The 27562-nt window shown below is 34.2% G+C and overlaps 1 protein-coding gene across 6 annotated transcripts in view; it reads left to right on the plus strand.

Moving 5' to 3' along the window:
* PTPN12 (protein tyrosine phosphatase, non-receptor type 12) overlaps positions 1-26532 on the plus strand; it is a 94377-nt gene extending 67845 nt beyond the window's left edge. For 4 of the 6 annotated variants that reach the window (XM_027838624.1, XM_027838621.1, XM_027838625.1 and 1 more), the window contains 10 exons: positions 696-762; positions 2617-2694; positions 2798-2896; positions 5753-5838; positions 14751-15724; positions 20494-20571; positions 21601-21671; positions 22576-22606; positions 24872-24979; positions 25557-26532. In XM_027838624.1, the coding sequence (XP_027694425.1) occupies positions 696-762; positions 2617-2694; positions 2798-2896; positions 5753-5838; positions 14751-15724; positions 20494-20571; positions 21601-21671; positions 22576-22606; positions 24872-24979; positions 25557-25618 (1654 nt within the window). In that variant the 3' untranslated portion in view covers positions 25619-26532. The remainder of the gene's footprint in view (positions 1-695; positions 763-2616; positions 2695-2797; positions 2897-5752; positions 5839-14750; positions 15725-20493; positions 20572-21600; positions 21672-22575; positions 22607-24871; positions 24980-25556) is intronic. The other 2 variants (XM_027838622.1, XM_027838620.1) reach the window with 2 other exon arrangements.
* Positions 26533-27562: the final 1030 nt, after the last annotated feature.

Below are 27562 nucleotides of genomic sequence, written 5' to 3' on the forward strand. Positions count from 1 at the left end.
GTACTTTAGGCATAATAATTATTGCTTGTATTCACATTTTTTGTGATGTTCTTTCACACAAATGTTCTTGCATTGAAGGAATTTTTTTTCCTAAAAAGTTATGTAAAAGCATGGTTTGAAACATAGCATCAATTTTACTACATATAAATGTTATATTAATCATGTTAAACATAAATAAATTTATATTGGGTTTGGGAAGGAGGGCACTAATAGTTGTAGAGAATCAGGAAAGAAGTAGAAAATGGTCCTTGGGCTCCATCTTAAACTCTGAATTGGAAGTAAGGAGGAAGTAAGATAAAGAGGGGCAGCCCCTGGCATATGTTGGTATACAGGGAGTGTTAAAATCTCTATGTGAATGCTTTCAGGGTGTCAGTAGACCCTTAATTAGAAGTTTCATGGAAGAATAGTGAAAAAGAATTATATATAGTCACTTTCATTAGTGGAAGGCATCGCCACATCACTGAGACCACTGGCCTATTGAAGTACAAGTATGAATTTACATTGATAATAAAATAAAAATGCCATTATAAGGATAAAATATATTTAATAAGAACACTATTGTAATTGAAAAGTAGATGTACTTAAAATAATTTAATGAAATTTTAGTTCTCTATGTGAAAATATCCATCTTATTGCTGTGTTTACTATTTTATAACATGTATCAAATAGTATTTTTAAAAATTATATATCCATAGTGCAGGTTGTGGAAGAACAGGAGCCATTTGTGCCATAGATTATACATGGAATTTGCTAAAAGCTGGGGTAAGGATAATTTTAATTGGTATTATGACATTTTTCATGGCTTTTCTTTTCAATAAATTGGAGAAAAAAGAATTTTGAAACTTCCTGTGGTTATAGAAAATAGTTTCAATGAGCTGGTATACACACATATGACAGTGGATGTGTAAACAGTTGTGAATGATACATACTGATATATAATTACTTAGGGTGTGGGGTTTGGAGGATGATGAAGATGCCACTTCCTTGCCTTTAGTGAGTACATGCTTTAAATAGCTCTTAAAATATCTTTGAAGATATTAGATCACTTTTTATTTTAGGTTTTAGCCACTAAGAAGGTTATTTTTTCATTAAACTAATATGGTTCTAAAAATTTTAATTGCATACTTGGATAAAAAAAGCTTGGTTACAGGCCCAACGTTTTTTTTTTAATTTTCGAAAAGAAAACAAAAAATATGAAAGGTTCTGCTGGGTTTAGTGTGCCCTAACTTTGTGCCTTGAATCATTTGTCACTTGTGAAAAACATTTTAATCCTGCCTTCCCTAACCTTGTAGCATTTAAAAAAAAATTTCTTGATATGAGTGTAACGGAGAAAAAAAACAACAGAAAAGCAAATAAAATTCAGAATTGGGCTTACAATAGTTTTAAACATTAGCACTCTTTTCAGTGAGTTGAGAAACTTCCCTGAGCCAAAGATAAAGAAAGAAAGAGAAGAGAAAGGGAAAACCCCATTCTTTTTGCCACCCATATGACCTGTTTTGCCCGTTTTTTAATCCCCTAACTCAGTGGAGCAAAAAACAAAGGGAGATAAGAAAAGGAAAAAAGGGTAAGCCTCTTCCCGTTACTATTGTCATACTACCAGCAGCCCTAACCTACAACTTTTAGTTTCTCCTATACCTTTCCTCAGTCTGCTTTCCTCTAGTCTCCTTCAGATTTAGCTCTTAGAAACCTGGCTGCATTCTCAGGCAAATCAAAGTAAAACAAGTTTGTTTATTTAAAATAATAGTTGCCATGTTTCTTATGGTTATTCATTATTCAGTGAAGGGATATTTCTTGACCCTATTATGTGTAAAGCATTGTAATAAATACTCTGGGGAATAAAAAGAAACGTAAGACATGGTCCTTTTCTCCTAGAAATTATAATTTAATTAGTGAAAGTTAATATGACTTGTGATAATTCAGCAGTACAAAGTTATATGCGACAAATTCGAAGTGCATAAGTTAGCTCATTTCTACATCTATAGTTCTGTTTAGTGAGTTTTTATTCACAAGGAAACCAAAAATATAGTTATGTCCAACATATGATGAGAAATTTCAGAAATATTTTTCAAAAAATTTTTTTGTGGGGGAAAAAAGACAGTTAAAAGTGTTTTGGCTAATAAAATTTAGATTAAGCAAGACACTCCTTTTCCTTTGTGCTCTATTAAGTTAGAGTTTTAACAGTATGTTAACATATCTTTAATAAGAAAAACATTTTCAGATGTCTAAAATAGTGTTTCAAGAATGTGCAATTTTATATGTGTCCCTTCTTTTCCACGCTATAGAAGTGAGAAGCTAGGAAGAGGAAAGGAACTACCCATGGTGGTACTAGCATGGACTTTTCCCTACCTTATTCCCCTTCCTCTTTCCTTTTGCCAGAGTTAAAAGTAAGAAACAAGTAAAGATAGGACAGGAAGCAGCAAGAGGAGAATTTTAGAGCTTGGTTGGCATAGTTACAATAGGAGGGAAGGAAGGGAATCTGTCGCTGCCTGAGAAGAATGAATGGCAACCAGTAGGTGAAGAATGTGAGTAAATCATGTATAAGACACACACTATATTTAGGTTGTATTTTCTGTACAATTATTTACCAGAATTCATGCAATAAATTATTTGTTTTAGAAAATACCTGAGGAGTTTAATGTATTCAATTTAATACAAGAAATGAGAACACAAAGGCATTCCGCAGTACAGACAAAGGTATATTTTTGTTCCTTTTGCAAATGTATTATTACATTAGTATGAATTCCTTGGCTGTTTAAAAATATTTTATTTTGTTTCTTCCTTTATTGGTTCACAATAGGAACAGTATGAACTAGTTCATCGAGCTATCGCCCAATTGTTTGAAAAGCAACTTCAAAAATATGAAAAATACACAGACTGGAAAATTTCTGATGTAGTGGTAAGTTATTGGGACTTCAGATTTTCAGGAAATTTCTTTCTTACTAAGATACATCAGATATTTCAGCTTTCAATTATCCATTTAAGTATGAACTTCTTTTAAGAATTCTCTTTATTGCAATATTTTGTTCACATGGTGGCAGCTACTTAATATTTCTTGGCTGTGTCTCCTCTATGATAGGTGTTCAGGGAATGAAAACTAATTTAAATTAAATGCCAAATATAGTTGTAAAATTACCTGCCTCCCTAAAGATTCTGAGTTATCATTTCTGAATTTTTATCCTATTTCTCCTTCTTTGTATGTTGATTTGCATTCATATCCTTTCTGCTCCCGGATTTGAAATTTTGTTTTTTATCTGTTTAGTCATTTTGATTCTGTATTAAAACTTCTTGAAGAAATACGATCTGTGTATTTTAACTTCTATGTTAACATACTTAACCTGCAGAGATTTTGGTTCCAAGTCAGAAAAAAAAATTTTTAAAGATACATATCTGGTAGTTAGGTTATTACTAAAGTTTATTTCTATACATAAAAGACCATTTTATACCTTTAAATTGAAATTAAAACTCTGAATGACAGCAATGCCATTTTTTTATTCTGTTCTTTCCCTTCTCCATTAGAATCCCTTCTTTCTCTCTCTCTCTGTCTCTCTGTCTCTCTCTCTCTCTCTCACTCTCACTCATTCTCATCACTTCTTTCCTATATCTTATTGCTTCTGCTAAGTGATAGGATTGTTTAAAGTAGGAAATATATGCCTAGGAGCTAGCACCAAACATTTGTCACCTGTCATCTGATGATCCAGCCGGCCCAAAAAGTACTAATTTTGAAAAAGAAAAGAGTTCTTCCTTTTCTTTTTTTCTTAGTGATTTACCAATTTATTTATTTGTTTTGAATGAGGAAATGGAGACTTAGAGAAGAGGTAATTTCTCTAAGATCACTGAGCTAGTCATAATACAGTCAAGATAAAAAAAAAAAAGCAAACAGACCTGAGTTGCTTGACTGTTAAGTGGGTTGGTATCTTATACCACAACAGTCAAGAATTTTTCAGAAACTGAAAAAAGGAACACTTCAGGAAGGAAGTGGAACACTTGTGGGTAATTCTTTTCAAACATGTACTGATCCTATGACAAATCCTGAGAATGAATTTTCAGAATAAATTCCTATTTACAGCTTACCTGTCACTTTTTCTCATAAAGTACTATAGAAAACATACAAATTCTGGTTGTTTGGATTTCAGATAAACAGGAATAGAAGTATATTGTATGTATTTTTAGGCTTTTTCAATATACTGATAATTTTTGTTGATTTTTACTCTCCTTTTTTCTTTAAAAATATTTCTCTTTAAAAATGATTTATTTATTTTAAGCATTGTTTTCTGTTTATATTTTGACTTCCAAATTTCCCTACTCCCACCCAATGAGAAGGAAAGCAATATGCTATCAATTATACATGTGAAATCATGCAAAACATGTTATATGGGATTGCTCTCTGGGAGTGGGAGAAGATGGGTATTGGGAGAAATTCTGACAATATAAAAAAAAAACTAAAAATTTGTTTTAAAAAACAGAAAGAGACACAGGCACTAGACCTGTGATTTCATTGGTATAGGGAACTCTGCAGAGAATAACTATCCTTTTTGGATCAGCACATCAGCACCTTCTCTGAAAACTGAGTTGTCTGAAGCATTGCAAGATTAAGGAATTTGAATCAGGTCTTCCTACCTCAAAGACCGGCTCTATCCCCTAGGCCACATTCCTCTACCCTTCCCTGTCACTCACCTAAAGATTTTATATTGCAAATGCATAGTTGAAAAGATTGAAGTTAAAGGCCACAAACTAAAATCAAAGATCTGTTTAACTATCCTATACAACAGAGAAGACAACAGCTCACAATTTAAAGTTGGAAGACCTGAAAAAAACTCAAACTAAAATTGAGAGTTCCTTTATAGGTTGAACCTCCCAGGCTTCAGCCAGCAAATACTCATAGACACTGCTGGGCAGCCCAGGGCATTGTCATTTGGTGATATAAGCTCATTTGCACACCATTGTAGAGAAGACAAGAGGTGATTATTAGCAGCATTGTTTCACAAAAAAAGAAATAGTGATGAATTGGAAAGAACTTGTGGCAATCTTGATGTTAAACTAGACTAAGCTGAATTATCCACAAAGCATCATAGATGAAAATGAAAGTAGAAAACAGGAAGTAAAGTGGAATAGATCTACTATCATTTGTTGTAACAATCTTTTCTCATCATTGATGACAACTGCCACCCTCACCATTTGAAGCAAATTCACTATTACTTTTGCTTTTATGAACTTACTAGAAATGTTTTCAGAAAGGGATCGGGGGAGAGGAGATATTTTATACAGTAGTTGTACTTGGAAATATCCTTTAATTTTGTTCTTTGAATTGTTCACTGGTATCTCCCCACACCAACAAGTCACATACTCCGATTTGGAAAAATCGGCCTAAGCAGAAATACGTCTGTAGTGGTGGTGAGCTCTAGAGAAAGTGTGTAAGAAGCTTTTCTTTTTCAAAAGTTGTCTTTGATTTTGAATTTCTTAATTCATTCATTCACAGTGTTAATGCTAAAAGGGACATTGGAGAACAGAGACACTCTTGCCTTGTTTAAATCATTTAAGATTTACTTGAACTTAAATAATTGGTATTTGTATTGGTATATGCTGTAATTAATAGTGCTGGAATTCAGTTATTTGCCATTTTAAATGTAATTGACCTTCAGGGTCTTTACTAAAACCAGTTCTATTATCTGGAATGATTGAGTTTGTTTTGTCCAGTATATATGCAGAAGCCTAGTAAAACTGAGACTAAATTGTTTTATTTTCCTTTTGGCAGGATGAAATTAGCACAGAAAAGATTGTCAGCTCTCTGAACCTTGAAAAACCCGATTCTCCCCCTCCGAAACCTCCGCGTACCCGCAGGTACCATACACTATATTTTCCCTTTTGGGCTGGACGAATTATTTCTTTTGGTAGTATATATGGTTTTATCATTTAAAGATTCATGAATTTTAATAAAAAAAGATATTACACATTTTAACCACAAAAGAAAAATACTTATTATGATTCTTCTTGTTAGCCTTATAGCCTCTGACAGACGTTTTAATTGTAAGCTTAGGTCATTGAATAAATTTTCTGTTTTAAAACACCATTTTCCCTCTATTTTAAATAGAGAAATACTTCTATTTCAAAGAAAATTATTTACACAAAGTTATATACTGCTACTTTAAAAATTCTTTTTGGTGGAAAGATAGGGGTGATCTAACTAGAGAACTGGCATTTTAAAATTATTTTCAAGAAGTTTAAAATGAAAATGCAAGAACTAGTCATAGAACTGATTTCCCTTTTTAATAGGGTTACTCTACTGCTAAATCTGGAGAATATCTTTGACATATCATACCAAGATTTCAGCAAAGCATTTGACAAAACTTTTCCTGTCTTTATAAACAAAATTTGAGATGTATGCTTTATCATGTAGTAGAGTTAGGTGAATTTGGAATTGGTTTAATGAATGGAATTAGGGTAGTCATTAGGGTAGGTAGTCATGGATCAGTGTCAGCTTGGAGAGAGGTCCCCAAGTGGAGCAGCCCAGAGTTCTGTCTTTGACTCTGTACTGTTGGCTATTTTTACTGGTGAATTTGTCAGTGGCATTCTTATTAAATTAGATATTAATTAGATAAGCTGGGACATGCTGCTGGTATGTTGAAGATATCAATGGTATACAGCAGCACTTATCTTCTACTTCTCACTTTCCCTCACTGTGCATATCCAACTGATGGCCAAATTTGCTGTTACTAGTATTATTCTCTTTGCTAATGTTCATCATGAGTATTGACATATGAGTGAATCAGTCTCCCATGAAACCAGTGTTTGTTACCTTTGGACCCAAAATAAGACCCAATTCTGCCAGTTCCTTTATTGCATCTCTCAAGTAGGAGCAACCAGTTCATATAACTGCAGTTTCCTTTTTGCTTTATCATTTCATATGTAGAAAAATGCCAAAATGCTCCCTAATGTGCCCATTTATTGGTTACTGGTCAGGGATCTAACATCAATATACAAGTGGTAAGTACTATGGTGCTAGGCATTGTTCTAAGCACTGCAAATACAAATAGAGTATATAAATGTCCCTCCTGGCAAGAAATTTACATTCTAATGAGAAAGAGATGTAAGTACATATAAAAATAGATATAACATAAATATAAAGTGAATAAATACAAATATGTACAAAGTAGTTAAATACAAGGTAGTTTTTTGATCAGGAAAGTCTTCATACAGAAGAGTAGAATTCTGTGAGGAAGAAGTAAGGAGGAATTGCATTGTAATCATGTGGGACAGCCAGTAGAAAGTCATGGAGACATATCTGAAATGAGCAGGAGTGAAGGCCAGTTTTTCTGGATTAAGAGAACTGGAGGGGAATGTAATGTCCATTGAGACTACAAATATAAGTTGGAGCAGGGCAAAAATCAAATTTAAGTCTATGTGCAAACAATAGATATCGATAAAAATGTATATTTTGTCTTAGACACAATAGGAAGCCACTGGCATTGTTTGAGTAGGAGAGGGAGTCACCTGATGAGTTCTCTGCGTAAGGAAAATGCTTTGGCAGCAGTATATAGATGAATTGGAGTGCTGAGACACTTGAAGTAGGGAGACAAATTAAGAGGCTATTGAAATATTTCTAGGCAATAGATGATGAGGAACTAGATTGAAGTGCTAGCTGTAATGGAGAGAAGGGAACAGATGCAAAAGATGCTATGAAGTAGGATTTGGCAACTGATTTGGATGTATATTCAAAGGAGAAAGGAGTTGAAGATATGGGACTGGAAAGATAGTAGTGCCCCCTCTACAGAAATAGGGAAATTTGGGAGACGGGAGCATTTGAGTGAAAGATAACGGTATTTAGTTTTAGACATGTTGAGTGTAAGATATCTTCAGGACATCCAGTTTGAACTATCTAGTAGGCAACTGGTGATGTGGTCCTGATGGAAAGTCTGTGGACTCAAGATGCAGAAAGAGTCATATATATTTTGGACTTGATCAGTTTGGGAATTTGTTTTGCTTAAGTGTGCATAATCATTACAAAGGTTTTGCTCTCCTTTTTTCAGATAAGGAGGGAGAGAAAATAGATTTGAATTTAAGAAATTAATTTTTAAAAGTTGGTGATATAGGTTTGCAGGTCAGGGTAGAGACTGGGGATGGATAAATAGGTCTTTGAGTGCCATCACAGAGTTGATAGTTATGAAAGCTAATTTGGTTACCAGAGAGAGAATGTAGACAGAAGGAAAGAAAAGGGGCTAAGATAGAGCATTGAGAATACTCACAGTTAGGGGTATGATTTGGGTGATTAGCCAGCAAAAAGGTTGCTGAGCATGAGTAATAAGACAGGTTGGAAGCCAACCAGAAGAACATAGTTAAAACCCAGAAAGGAGAAAACCAAGATTAGAGGGTTGTGAGCAGTGTCAAATGTGGCATATAGGTCAAGAAGGAGGAGGACTGAGAAAAGACTATCAGATTTGGCAATTAAGAGATCATAGATTTTAGAAAGAGTAGTTTCCCGTGAATGAAATTAGAAGCTAGATTAGAAAAGAGTTAAGGAAAGGATGGAAATTAACAGTGAGAATGGACAGCTCTTTCAAGGGGTTTGACTGAGAAAGGATGAGATAGGATATTAACTTGAAGGGAAGAAAGTTAGGGTCTGGTGAAGTTTTTTTGTTTGCTTGTTTGTTTTTTTAAGTTTGAGGAAGACTTAGCCATGTTTGAAGACCATCAGGAAGGAACTAGTAGAGAAGATGAAGTTGAGGATGACTAAAGATGCAGTCTGTTGGAGAAGATGGGAGGGGATAGGGCAGACCACTTCTTTGTCACAGAGTGGGAGAAAGGAAAGAATAGAAGCTATCAACAAGTTTTGAGAATTTAGTGAACAAAACAATTCCTGTTTTTGTTGTTTTTTTTAATAATCAATCCTATAAAAACATACAGGTCATTCTCTTAACAAACAGTCTCAGTGTTTTACCATATTGTGGGATGAGTGAGCTTGAGAGAGTGTGTGTATGTGGAATAAAAATATAAGCATTCTCTAAAACAGTCTTAATTATATTTAAATATTGTAAAGTAGATGTTTTCCTTTTAATTTCTTTAACATTATTTCAATTTAATATTTAAAAATAATCTGGGAAATGAAAAAAAAAGTATTGGGTGATTTTCTTCTGTAGGAAGAGGAGCTTATGAATTTAAGGTCTTCAGCCTGTCTATATTTATAAGCTTCTTCCTCATGCCATTCTTTAGAGCATGGAAAAACTGAAGAAAGAAACAATTGGAGTGGATGAATGATTTCCTCATAATTCTATATGTCATAGTAATGAGCATTGGACATATTAGATCAAATGAAAATACTACTTTATTATTATGCATTCAAAGTGACAAAAGAATGAAGGTTTTAAATTCTACTTATCAGACCAAAAATTAAGAAAGAAAAGCATAAAAAAACTCAGCTTTTTAGTTTGCAATTACCATTCAAAATTTGGGCAGTGAAAAAGAATTTTTTTTCCACATTTTATTTTGTAATTCTGTATTCGACAAACATCAAATGTGAGCAAAAGAAAAATAATTATTTATGAAAGCACAAACCTTATGTACAGATTATTTTTTTAAAGAATATTTTATATTTAATATTTTCTTTTCACATATCCTGCTTCTATCTCCTCTGAACCCCAAAATAAACTTAATAAACATGGTAGATCAGTAAATCAACAAGCATCTACTAGAGGTGAAGCTCTGCGGGGTTCTATGGAGACAGACAAAAATAAAACAGCTCCTCCCTTAGGAGCTTACTTTCTGTTGGGGAAGAAGGGAACAACCTGTACACGTGAAAACAAATACAAAATATATACAAAGTAATGGGGTGTTCACTGCTGGAGGATTCTGAAAGTGCAGGAAATGAGTTTTGAGGGAAGCTATGGATTCTGAGGCAGAGATGAGAGGATGTTCCAAGTGTGGGGGACATTATCTACAAAGGCATAGAAACATGAGAATGTGGAATATTAGTTACAAAGAACAGCAAGTAGGCTGATTTAGCCAGAATGTAATAAATTCCCAACAGAGAAGTTAGTATCTTGTGCTTGAAGGAGCCTCATTGGAGGAGCAGAGGAATGTCAGAGTTGTGCTTTAGAAATATCATTTGGATAGCTGTGTGAAAGGTGGAATTGGAAAGGCAGGAGACTCTCTGGGTCAGGGATACTATTGCAGTCTATACCAGAATTGATGATGACCTGAACTAGGAGGGTAGCCATGGGGAAAATAGAGAAGAAGATAGAGATAAAGTTATTATGTTAAAACTAGCAAGACTTGGTAATTGATTCGATACGGCAGGGTGAAGGAGAAGAGTCAAGTATGATTCTTGGGTTGTGAACACAAATAACTTGAAGGATAGTGGTGTCCTCCACAGAAAATAAGAAAATTAAGAAGAGTTGAGATTTTTGGAGCAAAGCTGATGAGTTCTGTTTTGGATATGTTATATATATCTATATCTATATCTATATATCTGTATCTATATATATAGTTTTTTCTTTTTTTTTTATTAATTTATTTGGATTTATCAACAATCACTTCCATAAGCTTTTCAGTTTAAAATTTTTCTCTTCCTTCCTACCCCATTCCCTCTCCAAGATGGTGTGCAATCAGATATGGGCTATACATATACATTCCTATTAAACATATTTTCACATTAGTGATGTTGTATGGAAGAATTAGAACCAATAGGAGGAACCACCAGAAAGAGGAAACAAAACAAAACAGAAGGAAAAAAAATAGCAAATAGTATGCTTCGATCTGCATTCAAACTCCATAGTTCTTTCTTTGGATGTGGATAGCATTTTCCATCATGAGACTTTTGGAGATGTCTTAGATCCTTGCATTGCTGAGAAGGGCTAAGCCAGTCTAATAGGTATGAGCTAGCATGTCAAAATTCTTTTAATTTGCATTTCTTCAGTCAGTAGTGAGTTATAACATTTTTTCATATGGCTATAGATAGCTTTACTTCATCTGAAAACTTCTATCTTGTGATCATTTATCAATTGGGACTCTTTTTATAAACTTGAGTCAGTTCTTTATGTGTTTGAGAAATGAGACCTTTATCAGAGAAACTTGCTTCAAAATTTTTTCACACTTACTGTTGCTAATTGCATTTCCCTCCATCCTATTTCCCTGTTTATTCTATTCACTCTCTCCTTTCATACTGTCCTTCCTCAAAAGCATTTTGCTTCTGACAACCCCTTCCTCCAGTCTGCCATTCTTTGTATCACACTCCAGCCCTTCTCTTATCTTCTCCTCTTACCTTCCTGTAGGGTAAGATAGGTTTCTATAGCCAGTTTAGTGTGCATGTTATATAACTTCTTTGAGCCAGTTCTGATAAGGGTAAGTTTCACTCTCCCTCATCTTCCCCTCCATTGTAAAAGCTTTTTCTTGCCTCTTTTATGTGAGATAATTTACCCCATTCTACCTCTCCCTTTCCCTTTCTCCTAGTACATTCCTCTCTCACCCCTTAATTTTATATTTTTAGATATCATCCTTTCATATTCAGCTCACATCTGTGCCCTCTGGCTATATATACTCCTTCTAACTGCCCTAATACTGAGAAAGTTCTTATGAGTTAACAGTGTCATCTTCCCCAAGTAGGAATGTAGACAATTTAACCTTATTAAGTACCTTATGATTTCCTTTTCCTGTTTACCTTTTTATGACTTCTCTTGAGTCTTGTAGTTGAAAGTCAGATTTTCTATTCAGGTCTGGTCTTTTCATCAGGAATGCTTGAAAGTCCTCTATTTCATTTCATTCTTTTTCCCTGAAGGATTATAGTCAGTTATGCTGGGTAGGTGATTCTTGGTTGTTATGCTAGCTCCTTTGCCCTCCAGAATATCATATTCCAAGCCCTTTGATCCTTTAATGTAGAAGCTGCTAAATCTTGTGTTATCCTGATTGTGGCTCCACCATACTTGAATTGTTTCTTTCTAGTTGCTAGCAATATTTTCTCCTTGACCTGGGAGCACTGGAATTTGGCTATAATATTCCTGGGAGTTTTCATTTTGGGATCTCTTTCAGGAGATGATTGGTGGATTCTTTCAATTTCTATTTTACTCTCTGGTTCTAGAATATCAGGGTCGTTTTCCTTGATGATTTCTTGAAAGATGATGTATTAGCTTGTTTTTTTGATCATGGTTTTCAGGTAGTCTGATAATTTTAAAATTCTCTCTCCTGGATCTATTTTCCAGGTCACTTGTTTTTCCAGTGAGATAATTCACATTGTCTTCCATTTTTTTCATTCTTTTGGTTTTGTTTTATTGTTTCTTAATTTCATAGACAGTCATTAGCTTCCATTTGCTCTAATTTCTAAGGAATTATTTTCTTCAGTGAGCTTTCATGCCTCCTTGTACATTTGGCCAATTCTACTTTTCAAGAAGTTTTTTTTATTTTTTTTGCTAGGCAGTGGGGTTAAGTGACTTGCCCAGGGTCACACAGCTAGTAAGTATTATGTGTCTGAGGCTGGATTTGAATTCAGATCCTCCTGAATCCAGGGCCAGTACTCTATCCACTGTGCCACCTATCTGCCCCAAGGAGTTTTTTCTTCAGTGAATATTTTGCCCCTTTTTCCATTTGGCCAATTCTGCTTTTAAGGCATTCTTTTCCTCATTGGTTTTTTGTACCTCTTTTACTATTTGGCCTTTTCTGTTTTTTAAGGTGTTATTTTCTTCATTTTTTTTTTTTTGTGTCTCCTTTACCAAGCTGTTGACTCGTTTTTCCGTGATTTTCTTGCACCATTCTTATTTTTTTTCCCAATTTTTCCTTGGCCTCTCTTACTTGATTTTCAGAATCCTTTTTGAGCTCTTCCATGGCCTGAAACCAATTCATATTTTTTTCTTGGAGGCTTTGGATGTAGGGGCTTTGACTTTATCTTCTTCTGAGTGTGTGCTTTGATCTTCCTTGTCACCATAGTAACTTTCTATGGTCAGAATTTTTTTTGTATTTATTTTCCTAGCCTGTTATTTGACTTATGTTAAAGTAGGGCTCTGCTTTCAGGGTGGAGGGTGCAGTATCCCAAGCTTGAGGGGTTTTGTGCAACTGTTTTCAGAGATACTTCTGGGACTTTTCAGTTCTTCCAAGGTGGTATGATCTAAGGAGAGGCATATTTACTACTCTCCTGTTCTCTGCTATGGTGTGTGAGTGACCAAGCTCTGGTATGTTAATGTTCCTCCTCTCTCTGAGACTGCCACCCAGGACTGTGACCCAGATCTGAGTATGGGCCATGCAGTAGAGTCCTGCCCCAGTGCTTACAAAAAGAGCCCCGTAACCTCCTTCGACCCCCTTACTGTCTTTGGGCTGAGAGCTCCAGAAGCAGGGGATGCTGCTGCCGATTAAGTGCCTCCCAAGGCCTGCTCCTGGTTTGCTGAGGCTGGGTCTGTGCTGGTATTACCTGTGCTGGATTGTGCTCCAATGTCACCCAGTTGTGATAGGCCTTTCCTGCAGATCTTCTAAATTGTCTTTGGCTGGAAAATTATTTCACCCCATCCTTTTGTGAGTTCTGCTGCTCCTGGAATTGTTTTTTGGCATTATTTAAAGGTGTTCGGAAGGGTTTTGGGGAGAGCTCAAGCGAGTGGCTTCTTTTTCCCTGCCATCTTGGTTCTGCCTCCTTCCATAGGGTCTTAAAGAAAACCAGAGAAGGTCACTATTATAGGAATGGGGGGACAGCCAGAGAATATGCCCAAAGCTAAGAGATGTTTTAATCATGGAACAGCCAGGAGGCCAGTGTTATTGTATTGGGTACATATTGAGGAGTAAGGTGTAAGAAGACTGGAAAGGTAAGAAGGGGCTAAGTTATAGGGCTTTAAGATTTTGTGTTTAATCCTTGAGGCATTTGGAAGCCACTGGAGTTTATTGAGTGGGGAGGTGACACGATCAGATTTGCACTTTAGGAAAATTACTTTAGTGGCTGAATGGAGGATGAATTGGAGCAGGGAGAGCTTTCAGTTAGACAGATGTCTACCAGTGGCTATTACAGTAATCCAGACATGAGGTGATGAGGGCTAGCAGAGGAGAGAATATAGCATATATGGGAGATGTAGCAAAGGTGAAATTAATAGGCTTTGCAGTAGCTTCCATATGGGGGGTGAGAAATAGTGAGGAGTCCAAGACAACACCTAGGTTGTGAACCTGAGGGACCAAGAGGATAGTATTGCCCTCTATAGTAATAGAAAAGGTAGAAGAGGGGGGAAGGGTTTAGGGGAATTATAAGGCATACAGAAGTAAGGAAAGGAGGCCATAGAGGCAGGGAGCATAGATAAGGTTTTCTGGGCATGTAAGAGACATAGAAGACGGGTTGAAGTGATGTGAGAATCAAGTGAAGGTGTTAGAATAGAAGGGAAAAAAGGAAGAGAGAGGGAGGGAGGAGAGGAAAAGAAAGGGACCGAGAATGTGTATGTACTTGTGTATGAATGAGAGAGAGAATAATTGCGTGCTATCTGTCGGAATTATGTTTTAGAAAGAGCACTGATTGACCTTCGGGACAGACGATTTAGGTTCAGATTTCAGTTATGTCACTTAATAGCTTTATGGCTTAAGATATTTCTTTTTCTGGAAAATGGAAAAAAATAATACATGTAATATCACATCCTAACCAGGTTAGTTGTAAGAGTCAAATGAGATATAATGACTATGAAAGCATGTTATGAACTCAAAGTGCTACTATGCAAATATAAATTACTATCATTATACGATTATATCATTACAAATTTCACAGACTCATATTTGAGAAATTTAATATCATCTATTTTTTTCCTCAGTTGTCTTGTGGAAGGGGATGCTAAAGAAGAAATACTACAGCCTCCAGAACCTCACCCTGTACCACCCATCTTGACACCTTCTCCTCCTTCAGCCTATCCAACAGTTACTACAGTATGGCAAGACAATGATAGATACCATCCAAAGCCTGTGTTGCATGTGGTTTCATCAGAACAGCAGTCAACAGACCTCAATAAAAATTATAATAAATCAACAGAACTTCCAGGGAAGAATGAATCAATAGTTGAACATACGGAGAAGAAACTGGAACGAAACTTGAGTTTTGAAATTAAAAAGGTTCCCCTACAGGAAGGACCAAAAAGTTTTGATGGAAATACACTCTTGAATAGAGGACATGCAATTAAGATTAAATCTGTATCACCCTGTGCAACCGAGAAACTCTTGAAGTCTCAGGAACCGAATTCAGGGGATTTCGCTGAAGATGTTTCTCAAAACTCTTGTGTGGACTGTGGTATATCACCATCTAGCAAAGTTTCAGTAACTACACAAGAAGGAATGCAGAAAAGTTTTGATACACCACCAAGACCAGATTGTTTGCCTCTTAAAGAGAAAGGACATGTTATATGGCCATTACATGGTCCTGAAAATGCACTGCCTATTCCTGATAAGTCTGAGAGCAAAGCCTCAGATAACCAATGTCAGGCTACTAAAACTACTTCTCTAACACCAAGCCCCACGTTACATGTAGAAGCCAGCAGTGTTGTGGATCATGATAGTAATACACCTTTAGTTAGAGCACCCCTCAGTTTTACTAACCCTCTTCACTCTGATGATTCTGACAGTGATGAAGGAAACTGTGATGGAGCCATGCCTAAGAATGTGACTAATATTTCAACAGCAAGTGCTACAGTTTCTACTGCCACTAGTACTGAAAACATTTCTACTAGAAAAGTATTACCAATGTCCATTGCTAGACATGATGTACCAGTTACAATATATTCAGGGCCTGAAAAAGGTAGGTTTTATTCAGCTTCATCCAACAGATCTCAAAGTATGATGTAACAATAATAGATCTGTGAGTTTTTAAAAATAATTTTTTTCTAAATTTCATAACCTAAATCACAAGATTTTTAGCACTTATGTTTGAAAATGAATTTTGGTTGTTAGACCTGTGTAAGTCACAAATGATGGCAGATAACAAAATTATATCATAGCCACAAGTATTGCAATTCAGAATACTATTGAAACCCACTGCCTGGAATAACTTAACTCTCCATTTCATATCACCACTGTTCCTAATGAATATTCATTAATAACCTTTTTATATTGATGAATAACTTCTCAGATTCCTTTTTTACTGTTAACAGAATTTAACAGTAAGAATGTTATAAGCTAATACTAAGTCTTTCAGCTTTGAGTTAAAACCAAGAAGAAGCATTTTCAACATCTCTGGGCTTTGTAACTAGTTAAACTGGAGGATGTCACATTTGTCTGTTCATACACATAGAGCTAGTGATGCTTGTCAGTTGTAGCAACCACATATAATCTGAAGGGTAATAATATAGACTATATTGGAACAATCATAGACTAGAACAAAGCTTTATAGATAAGACTCTTAGGGAAATGAAATTTTATTTAAGAAGAAAACAGAATATGTTAAAACTTATACCAATTCTTAGCCTAAAGAAATAAGGTTCTTTGTAAGCCAGATTTTTAGGGACATGAAGCCTACATTCATTGGTCTAATGTATGTAGTTATATTACCATGACACACACATGCACACATATATAATTATGCCTATGTTTGGCACTTCTCTTCACAATTTAATGATCATTTGTCTTTTTTGGTGACTATCGCCTTCATTAAAATAATGTTTGAGGAAAAGTTATAATTGGTTCTTCTTTGGTTTTTAAAATACCTCTTTTAATGTAGTTGGTAATGGAAGTAATGGTTATCTCTGTGAAACAGAAAAGGAATGTAAACATAAGTAATTTATTGATAGTTTGGCCATTGTCCATATTTTGCCAGTAACTGAGCAGTGCTACACACATATGAAAACATATACGAATGTCATAAAACACATATACCTGTTTGCAAGTACTATATAAGGGTTGATTTTTTTTTTTCCTTTATGTTTTCAGGTACACAGTAATTGTGTGTATATTATACGTGTGTGTGTGTGGTTGTACTATGTTTGTATACACATGTTTGAAAAACTTTAGAAAATAAAAGCATATTGTTTAATTTAAAATTTTAATGCACACACAAAAACATGTACAAACACACATACATATACACAGATAGTTTAAATGGTGCCTTTATTTTCCAAACATGGATGATACTCCCTAGGTAGAAGATTTGGGCACCAGGGTTGGCTCAAGTTAGTCTGAGTTACTGTTGTGTTTTAGGTGAAAATTTTGTTTTTTGTTGGAATTCTTGTGCTATTTAAAATTTTTATTGTCTATAGAAGGCAGTTAATGACAATTGCCACATTATCAACTTAATATCATTTCATATTTTAAATGCCTTCCTCTCCCCATCTACTAGATCTTGGAAAAAGTAATTTCCAAACTGACTGCATAGTATGTTTATATCAGGCTGGATAACATATCTTTGTGTTTTATACTTGGAGAATTATTTTACTCATATTTTTGCCCTTGTTTGCAAAAAAGGATTTGGGAAGAATAATTGATGAAAGAATTGTTGTTTCCCACAGTATCATTTAAGGGGTGGATTGTCTTTGAATAACTTTTACTGTAAGAGGATGAATGAAATCACAGGTTTCTTAAGCCCTGTTCTTTTGGTTTTGACCAGTATTTTCTAATGTTTTAGTTATTTTTACTCTTTTAACTAGATGAAAATGGGCTACTAAATAAGCTTGACATTAACACAGCATTTATCTGCAACATATTTTGAGTTCAAAAAAGCACTCAACAATTGGTAACATTACTTATTCTGTTGCTAATTATATTTTTATTGCCTTGGATGAGCCATTGATAGAATTATCAAATGTTTCCCCACAGAAACCTTATGTACATCTTCTCAGTGGACAAGGTAGTGGATAGAACACTGGACATGGATTGCCAGGGAGTCCTGAGTTCCCTTGCTAGCTATTTGACCATGGGCAAATCATTTACTCTCTATCTACCTCCATTTGCTCATCCATAAAATGAGAGTAATAATAGCATCTACCTCTCAGGGTTGTTGTGAGGGTAAAATAAGATAAAATTGAAAGCCTTTTGCAAACCTTAGATCTATAAAACTTTATTTTTATATAAATGTTGTTATCATTATTACTATTATCTACCTTTGACATGGTGGCAATCTAAAGGATCTTTTTTTATGAGAGACTTGTCTGATCAATAGCCCTAGAGATCCAAGTTTTTTATTAAAATCATTGCGTGATTTAAATGCTAATTGTCTTTGGGAAATACTTATACTAATTTTTGTATAATTTAGAATAGCAATTCTAGTCAGATTTTCTCAAAGCCACGTTCTAGTGGATGACATATTGAATATTATTTGAAAATGCACGTGGAGATTGTACAAACTGTTACCTGATAAATCTTAATTTTTCTCTTAGGGGAATGTTGATAAAGAATCTAAATTAAATTTTGGGTTATATTAAGAGCAAAGGATGTCAAAAGAGTAAGTTTCTAGGAAGATAGCTTACAGAATCTATGTGCAGTATAAGTGATGGGGAGTCTATCTTATTTGACTAGAATACATACTATTGATATAAAGATCTTGGATTACTTGGTTATTCAGCCAGAAGCTATCCTCTCAAATCCTGGTTATCTTCCAAATGTAACTTGCTGGTCACAACCAGTCAGGATTTTAGATCTAAAGCAAGAAGGAACACCAAAAACCAATTATTCCAGTTCCCCTCATTTTATAGGTGAAACTGAACAAAGAGAAGCTAAGTGACCCACTCAAGGATAAATAAATTGTGTGAGACACATGATTTGAACTTAGATCTTGTGACTCCATCTGGTCTTCCGAGAGAGAGAGAGAGAGAGAGAGAGAGTGTGTGTGTGTGTGTGTGTGTGTGTGTGTGTGTGTGTGTGTGTGTGTGTGTAGATGGCTTAATGTAAACCAAAAGTAGCAAAAACACAGCCCACATTACTCCTTAGTAGGACTGGGACCAGATTAAAATGTAATTGGGAAATAATTTAAGAAAATAAATAAAAATATATTAAAACGTAATGTTAATATATGTGTTTTTTGAAGTCAGTTTGCAGACTTAGGGATCCTATTGTACCGTTCTCCTTGAGTTTGATACCACTGGTGTACACCATCACTACTGCTAGAAAAAAACAAAATCATGGCAGGTTATTAAAATTGCCTTTGTAGACAAAAGTACAAAAAATTATTTGAATAACCTGCTGGTGGTGAGCCTGTTCCTCTATTTTCTGTCTTAGAACCAAGATCTTAGAATAGGAAGAGTAACATTTCCTTTCTTTCTGTCATGTATATTCCTGGATTACTTATAATAGGGAGGTTAAGTCCAGTAGGAATATCAATGAATCTCCACTATTTGTTGACATCTCCTACTGAGCTGCTGGGGTATGTGTTTTCATCCATATAAGGATAGTCAGGGTCAGTCCAAGGCAAAATAACTCTGTCCTTCAGCTTCTCATTTTCTTCTTTTTTTTTAAAAGTGATTTATTTTTATTAAGTTTTTTTAATATTTTTTAAAATTTAATTTATTTTTAATTATCAACAATCACTTCTATAAGCTTTTTGAGTTTTAAGTTTTTCTCCTCTCTCCCCAAGAGGGTGTGCAATCTGATATAGACTATACATATACAGTCCTATTAAACATATTTTCACATTAGTGATGTTGTAAGTAAGAATTAGAACCAGTGGAAGGAACCACCAGAAAGAGGAAACAAAACATGACAGCTTCTCATTTTCTTAGCCTTGTCCTCTCTTCTCTTCTGCTTCTCTTTATTTCCCCTATTCTGAGTTGTCTTACTCACCCCTATTAACCTCATGGAAAAAGTTATTGGTAAAATTCACACTTGAGGTATAAATGACTGATAAATTTTTTTACCTCACAAATGTCTTCCTATTTAGTTATTAAAAAACCTGTTTGGCTTAAGTTGAAGAATGAAACTTGGGGCTGCTAGGTGGCAAAGTAGATAGAGCACCGGCCCTGAAGTCAGGAGAACCCAAGTTCAAATCTGGCCTCAGACCAAACATTTGACACTTACTAGCTGTGTGACCCTGGGCAAATCACTTAACCCCAATTGCCTTTAAAAAAAAAAAAAGAATGAAACTTTAATTGTAGAATTTATAAGGGAACCTTTCTAATATCCTCTGAAATTCCAGCAAATAAGTTGCCAATTTTCTTTACTAAGGAGAATCCTGGGGGCCAGTCCTAGTTAGTACAAAGGGAATACTTTTAGGTCTTGTCTCTAGGGCAGGGCTGGGGAACAAATTTGTTCTGTTAAGTTTGGATTCAGCCAAAGAACTGCACTTGAGGACCTACAAGGGCCTGGAGGCCACAGGTTTCCCACCCCTGCTCTAGAGCTTCAGGGAAAATTTATGGAAGAGTTATCTTGTTAAAAATACATTCTTAGATGTATTTGGCTTCCTCAGAATGTAGAAAGATGTTAAGGAATAAATCAATTATGCTATTTTTGAAGTTTTACTTTTTTTTTCTTTGAGAAGCTATTAAATCTGTTGCAGTAATTGAAATGAATATAAGAAAGTTTTCATTCTGTTTAAATGACATCTAATTAATTAATATCATTCTTAATCATGTGTATTTAATTTAGATGTTGATGTTAGTGAAGAGTCGCCTCCCCCACTACCTGAAAGAACTCCTGAATCTTTTGTATTAGCAAGTGATCATAGTGAGTTTCTTTTATACTACATTATACTTACATTTACTTTTTTATGCTACATTTTTTAGTTTTTGATGAAATATTCCACTTAACATATTGGTATTTCCTCAATGGATTATTTAAACTCTGAATTTTAAAAATACTTTAAAAGCTGTAATTTAAAACAAAATTTTTATTGACATTGTAAATTTTAGACTAAATTTTTTTTTCTAACATAACTGGTATTTCTATGAAACAGTTTTATTTAGGGCAATAGGCATTGGTCTTTTTTATTTATAAAACCACCAAAGTTGTCAGAACAAAGGTAGACTAAAATTCAGTGTAATATTATTTTTTTTCCTGTAGTGTGCCTGATTTATGACTTTATATTCAACTAAATTGAGTTTTTCATTTTTAGAGATGTAATAACTGGGCAAATATGTAAGTTACCAATTGGAGATAAATACTCTCAAAGACATTAGAAATTTCAAAACTGGCAAGTTGCACTTAATGACATTTTTATTATATTCTCATAACATAAAGAAACTTTTTAATTATGATGTAATTCCAGGGTCCTTTAAATTCTAAAGCTTCTTATTAATTCACTCTTAAGCTAAGCAAAGTGCCACCCCTACAGTACAACTGCATGTTTTTATTGGCTTGCTTAATTACTAGAATTTACTTTTTCTAATTTGTTTTTCATCAGTATTTCACTAATATTTTTGATATTTTATTGACTATCTAGTGCCTGCAATGCTTGCAAAAAAATGTTTTATTTTAAACATGTTTTATTTGATCAGCTCTCTGTCTTATAATTTAGGGAATGTGAGTTTATTAGCTATAATAATTAATTTGGTTTAAGAAGTGTTATAGAGAGATTTTTATAATCTATATATATACTGGAAATTGTTTAAACTTTGTAAATATGCAACATAGTCAGCATTTTAAAAAGTTTACACATTTAATTAAATGGTCTGTTTATATACATATTACTGAAATATAAAGGAATTTCATGTTTAAAGAATTTCGTTTTTGATCACAAGAATCCATTTTTCTCAGATACGCCTGTACGATCTGCTGAGTGGAATGAACTTCACACTGAAGAACAGTCCAAACAGAAGAAATCTGAAGTAAGAGTTTCATTTTGGGAATAGCAGAATCAGCTTAGAAAGTTTTGGTCTTTTGTTTGTGTTTTTAGAGGTGATTTTTGGCATTGCTTAAATATAGATCTGCAGGTTATAATTTATAAAATTAGCATTATTAGCACTATGTTTTTAACAAAGCTCCACAAAAAAAAGTATGTTTCTAAATTTTCAGCTGAGTATAAGATTTATTCCCTCAAGTGAAAGTGAAAAGGCAAACATGAATTATAGATAACAAATAACCGCATTTTACCTTTTATACACACTGTAATATTATCAAAAATTAGATTTGATCACTACAAGATATGAATAATAGTTGATAAGGACATTTCTTCCCCTGTAGCCTACCTTGTCCCTCTTCTGGCCTCTCTTTTCATCTAGGAAATGTAGCCAAAGCCCTAGTTTTAGGATATATTGGTAGCTAGATGCTGTGTGCTTTTGGAGGATAATGATACCAATCTTTCTACATCCAGTTGAGAAAAGAGAAGGTAATAGAGCATTGGCTGTGGAGTCAGGAGGACCTGAGTTCAAATCCGGGCTCAGACACATAACACTCACTAGCTGTGTGACTCTGGGCAAGTCACTTAACCCCAATTGCCTCACCAAAAAAAAAAAAAAAAAACCATAAAAAACACAAAAACAAAAGAAAAGGGAAGGTAAATTCTCTGTCACACATGTATACTAAAATACGGAAAATAGCATCTCATGTTTCATGATCTTTATTTAAACTCCATTGGTAGCACTATTATTCTCCTCGGTATCACTTGGAGAGTTATGATATAAGATAAAAAAGATGTAAAGTTTCATCGATGCATACAGATGACTTCCCCTGATTTTTCTGTTAAGTTATTTTTGTGTATAAGTTAAAAATTTCCAAATAATTATTTGACAGGTCTTGATATCTACTGAGAATAAAACATTTGGTAAGTGATTAAGCTTTCTATCCATTTTGTTTTGTATATTGATGAAAAAATGTTGAAGAATTCCATTTTTAAACATTTGAGTTACATTTTGCTATCTACTTCAACGGAAACATGTTTTCATCACTTCACTTTCAGTCCATCCAGGTCATCTTATTTGGTGCAACTCTTGTTTATGTCCTCCTATAAATCTTTCAGGAGATCTACTTGACATATTGGGCCCCATCTTTTTCTTGTAGTCCCCCACCTCCTTTTCTGGTCATACATCTCTTTGACAGTATCATTTTATCCTACTTACACATAATTCATTGTTTTTAATATGCTGCAGTTTTTTTTGTGGCCTTCCTATGTCTTTCCATTGCCATTTCAGTATACTCAAGGGCTTAAGGTAATTGCTGCAAGATCAGATTATTGAACTAGGCTGACAATTAATTTTCCTCTATTTTTCTTTAAAATAAGCATATAAACTGGATTTGGTTCCCTGTTGGTAGTTATTTGAAAAAAATGATCTGAATTAGCCCACCTGACATTTTGATCATGACAAACCCCATCCCTTAATTAAGAGCATGATTTTTCATTTATTTTAATCAAGATTTATAAAACTGAAATTCAAACCAATATTAGAGGATCAAATTAGAAAACTCAGTCAAATGGATTTGTCATAATTAAGTCAAGCATTATAATATACATTATACATCATCCTGATTTATTTACTTTACATATTTATAATACCATTGAACTGTAACTAATTTCACTGTCATGCCAAAAATGACTATTAATCATACTGTAATCAAGTGTTTTAATGCTTGATATTGCAACTTAATAACAAAATTATGCATTATACATTTTAGTAACATTATTCAGTTTGCTAAAATTGACCTTTTTTGGGGTTGTCCTCATAATTAACATATTTCCTTTTAGGTATAAAAGCTAGCATGTTAGTTTGTTACTAATGCATTTTTAAGATAAAAAAAGTTAACATAATATTGCTAAAAGCTGATTTTTCTAAAAGGTAAAATTGTTTTACATTTTTAAAATTCCCAACTTTAAATTGTAATAGCTATTCTGCATGTAAGTCAAGGAGCAGTATAGAAATCTTGCACTATGATATACTGAGGGACAAACTTGGACTCTATTTGCCAAAGATCTTCTGCATCAAGTGTAATTCCAGAGTAGAGTAATCACATCTGTCATCCCATGTATTCATCCTCTCTTCTCAGATACTTGATAGTCAAGAACCTATTCCTAACCAAAACCAGAATTATCTCTGGAAGAATAGCACCATCTCCTAGAATACTAATTCTGTAACATTCATTTATTCAGTACCAATTTCAACACAAAATATAGGAGGCAAAACACAAGCTTTAGTATTCGACCAGTATATTTATAGGTTACATTTTTCATCTAACTCCAGCTATTTAATTGCTTTGGTGGTGTGAACTATTGTGCTAAAATTACAGAATGTTTTAAATGTTTAAAGAAAATGTTTGGTACAGTGGATAGAAAGTTGGACTAGAAACCAGGAGGCCCTGGGTTCAAGTGCCTCTGATATATAACTGACTTTGCCACCTTAGATAAGTCACTTTATCCTGTCTAAGACTTAAGTTGAAGACAAGGTGCTGACTTTGATCGGTGAGTGGGAGTTTTCTCATCTGGGAGTTCTCTCTACCAGTGAAGTCACAGGTCCAGGCTTATTCCTATTCTTTTAAGTACAAATTTAGAGTTGGGGAAGACCTCAGAAATGCTCTCCATTTATATAAAAGTTGTAACTTGTCCAAGGTCACATGTAGTAAGGGACAGAACTGAAATATAAATCCAGGTGTTTAGACTTTACTCCACTGCTCTATCCATTGTACCACATTGTTTCATAAAGTAACTGAACAGAATGGTTGCAAAGAAAATACTCCCAAAATAAAGTGCTTTAAGTATTCCAGCTTCAGAAACCTAAAACTCTTGTTAAACTTAGCTATTTTATCTGCTCCACATTGCTGTGGTTGTACCATAGTTGCATCCCCATCCCCACTTTAAGAAAAATTTCAAAAATGAAAACCTATACTATAAAATGGGAAATTTTATAGTATAAGGCTAATACAACTGGCTCATTTCGTGTTCACGTGACTTTCACAAACACAGTTACTGTTGTTGAAGGTATACTTATGCTTACCTGGCTATTTCAACAATATAATCTGCCATATTGTCTATATTAAAGCTCTCAATTCACAATGTTACAAATGATTATAGCTAATAAATTTTTGTTTTGTTTTTTAGATCATCTCGTAGAGAGTGATCAGTCAGAGACTAATACAGAATATCTGCTTGCTACTTTAAGTAACAAAGATCATGTTTCAGAAAGTCCAGCAGAAGCCACAGATATTGGTAATAATTCCATTAATCAATATGGTGTTTTTACCTGCCACTGGTTACTCTTCTCCCCAAATTTATAACTAAGCAGCAGATAGTTATATTAGAAAGCACAGAAGGCCAAACTCTCATAAATCTTGGATTTCCGTAAGATAAAATCAGCAGTGAATCAAACTTCATAGTGTTTTATGAGTTCTAATAGAATACTAGCTAAGAAGAATGTTTGCTGAGTTGATCAAGGAATAAATTGAATGCAGGTATACTAGAATGAATATACCACATCAGAATGAATGAAAAACTAAAGTACAGAGTGCTGTTTAAACAGTTTTCATTTAGTTTTGAAGGAGTATCAAATATATTTGGCTTTTTCTTAAGTTGTATCAGGATTGGTTTTATTCCTGATATTGAATAAAATAAGTGTAATTTGCCAAACAAATTTTTAATGTTTGAGGATTTTTTTTTTTTTTAATGTAAAATTCCTTTATGGAAAATTGTTTGTGTTCCTAAAGGTAAAGATATCCGCAGAGTAAGATGGTTGTAAATAATATGCTTCAGATCTCTGAAAGCCATTCTATCTATGTTTTGACTGTAGGTTTTGGTAATCGTTGTGGAAAACCCAAAGGACCAAGAGATCCACCATCAGAATGGACATGATGCAAGGGGACAAAGGACACATGAAATTATACTGGAAAATTCAAGTGCCACTGAAAACCAGATTTATAGTATTTCACTGCCCCACCCCCCAAATAGAAAAAAGATTGGGTCATTGTGGGTGGAGGTGGTTGCTAAGAGAGCAGTATAGATTGTTACCTACAAAGGATACACTTTTTATAGTACATCCATTTTAAATTTAAAAGTTTGTAACAGTGGATTCCAGTATTACATTCTAATATTTTTTTGGGGGGGGACGGGACTGGGACCATCTACTCTGCCTTATTGTACACTTAGGAAAAAGTATTACATATGGTTTATTTTGTAACTTCAAGTATTATTGCCTTAATGTCTCTTAACCCTGTTACACGCTGCTTATAGACATGTTAATACAGTAATACTTTTATGAGAAATTGAGTTTATGGACTACTCTTTTGCTAATGTTTTATCATGTATGCATTATTTTGTAAATGTACAGGGCAAGTAGGTATATAATTTGATAAAAGTTGCAATCATAAGATATTAACAGAAGATGTAAGGAATCTCTGCATGATCTAAATCTTTGTCTACCTTATTTGTAAATTATTTGCCCTGATGTTTTAGAAAATAGTTTCTGATTTTTAAAATTGCTGGACATATACTGCCAGCATTACAGGTTAGCAGAGATAAAAGATTGTAATAATACATTTTGTAAATTGTAAGCAAAAGGTTATTTTTATATTATATACTGTTTGTTGATCCTAATTTGTCCTGGTTTTCATCTAGTTATGGAGATTCAGTAAGTGCCTTGGAACAATATTGAATTCTCTTAGCTCATGTGTGTTACTTTAATATTTGAGTTCAACTGGGATTAGAAGACTATCAAAATGTCTATGTTTTAGGATATTTCACCTGCCAGTAAAAAAACAAAACCAATCCTACAAATTGTCTCTCTTCATTATCATTTTAGCTTTCTTAATATCCTTGTACCTTTTAAACGAATTTTTTTTTCTTTCTGAATTGAACTCCTGTTTTAATTGCATTCTTCCCATTTAGCCTTCATGTCAGAGGGACTGACAGAAATATCTCCAAAGTTGGGGCAGGAGCTAGAATCAGGTTTGGCTATTTTCAAGAGATTTCTTTTCTCTTGATTTATAGTTCCTTTATTATCATTCCTTTATCAAACAGATTAGAGAGATATAGAATGTAGAGTAGAGGCTTTCAGGAAAGAAAGTGGGATCTCTGTGAAAGGAAAAAGCTGATGGCTTTTCTATGGTAAAAAAATTTAAAATCAATTATCCTTCCATATTTATCCTTAAGTGGATTTTTGTTGTTGCTTATTTACTCTGGGATTTTTTATTCAGTGAATCAACACAAATGAAACAATCTCTTCTCTCAAGCTCTTATGTGCTATTAGGGATGATAACAAGTATACACAGAGTAAATACAAGGTAATTAGGAAGGGGGAGGGCACTCGTAGTTGTGGGAATTCAGTAAAGGTTTCATGTACAAGTTGGTGCTTGAATTGAGTCTTGAAGGAGGTGAAAGTGAAGAGGAGAAAGTGCTTTACTGTCAAGAAATCAGCCAGTACAAAGACATGGAGATAAGAGAAATAAAGTACTACAAGTGATGAACAGAGAATGCCAATTTGGCTGGACTCCAAAGTTCAGAAAGAGAACTATGAGTTTGGAAACGTGTCTCTCTTCAGGATTTCAAACTTTGAGCAGAAATTGTATACTAGCAAGCAAGCCAGTCAAGGAGCTTATATTCTAATTAGGGAAGACAACACTTAGAGGGGAGCTGAAAGGGAGAGAGCCAGTTACAACAAGCCCCTTAGCATGCTAAGAATCTTTTGGATAGTCATGGGTTTCAAGGAGGAAAGAGGTATAATACTCTTTCCGTTTTTGTAAAATTTTATCTTCCCATTTTCTAGGTAGTATTTGGAAAATAAGGTAAGGCATATTGCTG

The sequence above is a fragment of the Vombatus ursinus genome, unplaced genomic scaffold, assembly GCF_900497805.2.
Source record: "Vombatus ursinus unplaced genomic scaffold, bare-nosed wombat genome assembly UNPS02014830.1, whole genome shotgun sequence".
In the NCBI taxonomy this organism is placed as follows: Eukaryota; Metazoa; Chordata; class Mammalia; order Diprotodontia; family Vombatidae; genus Vombatus; species Vombatus ursinus.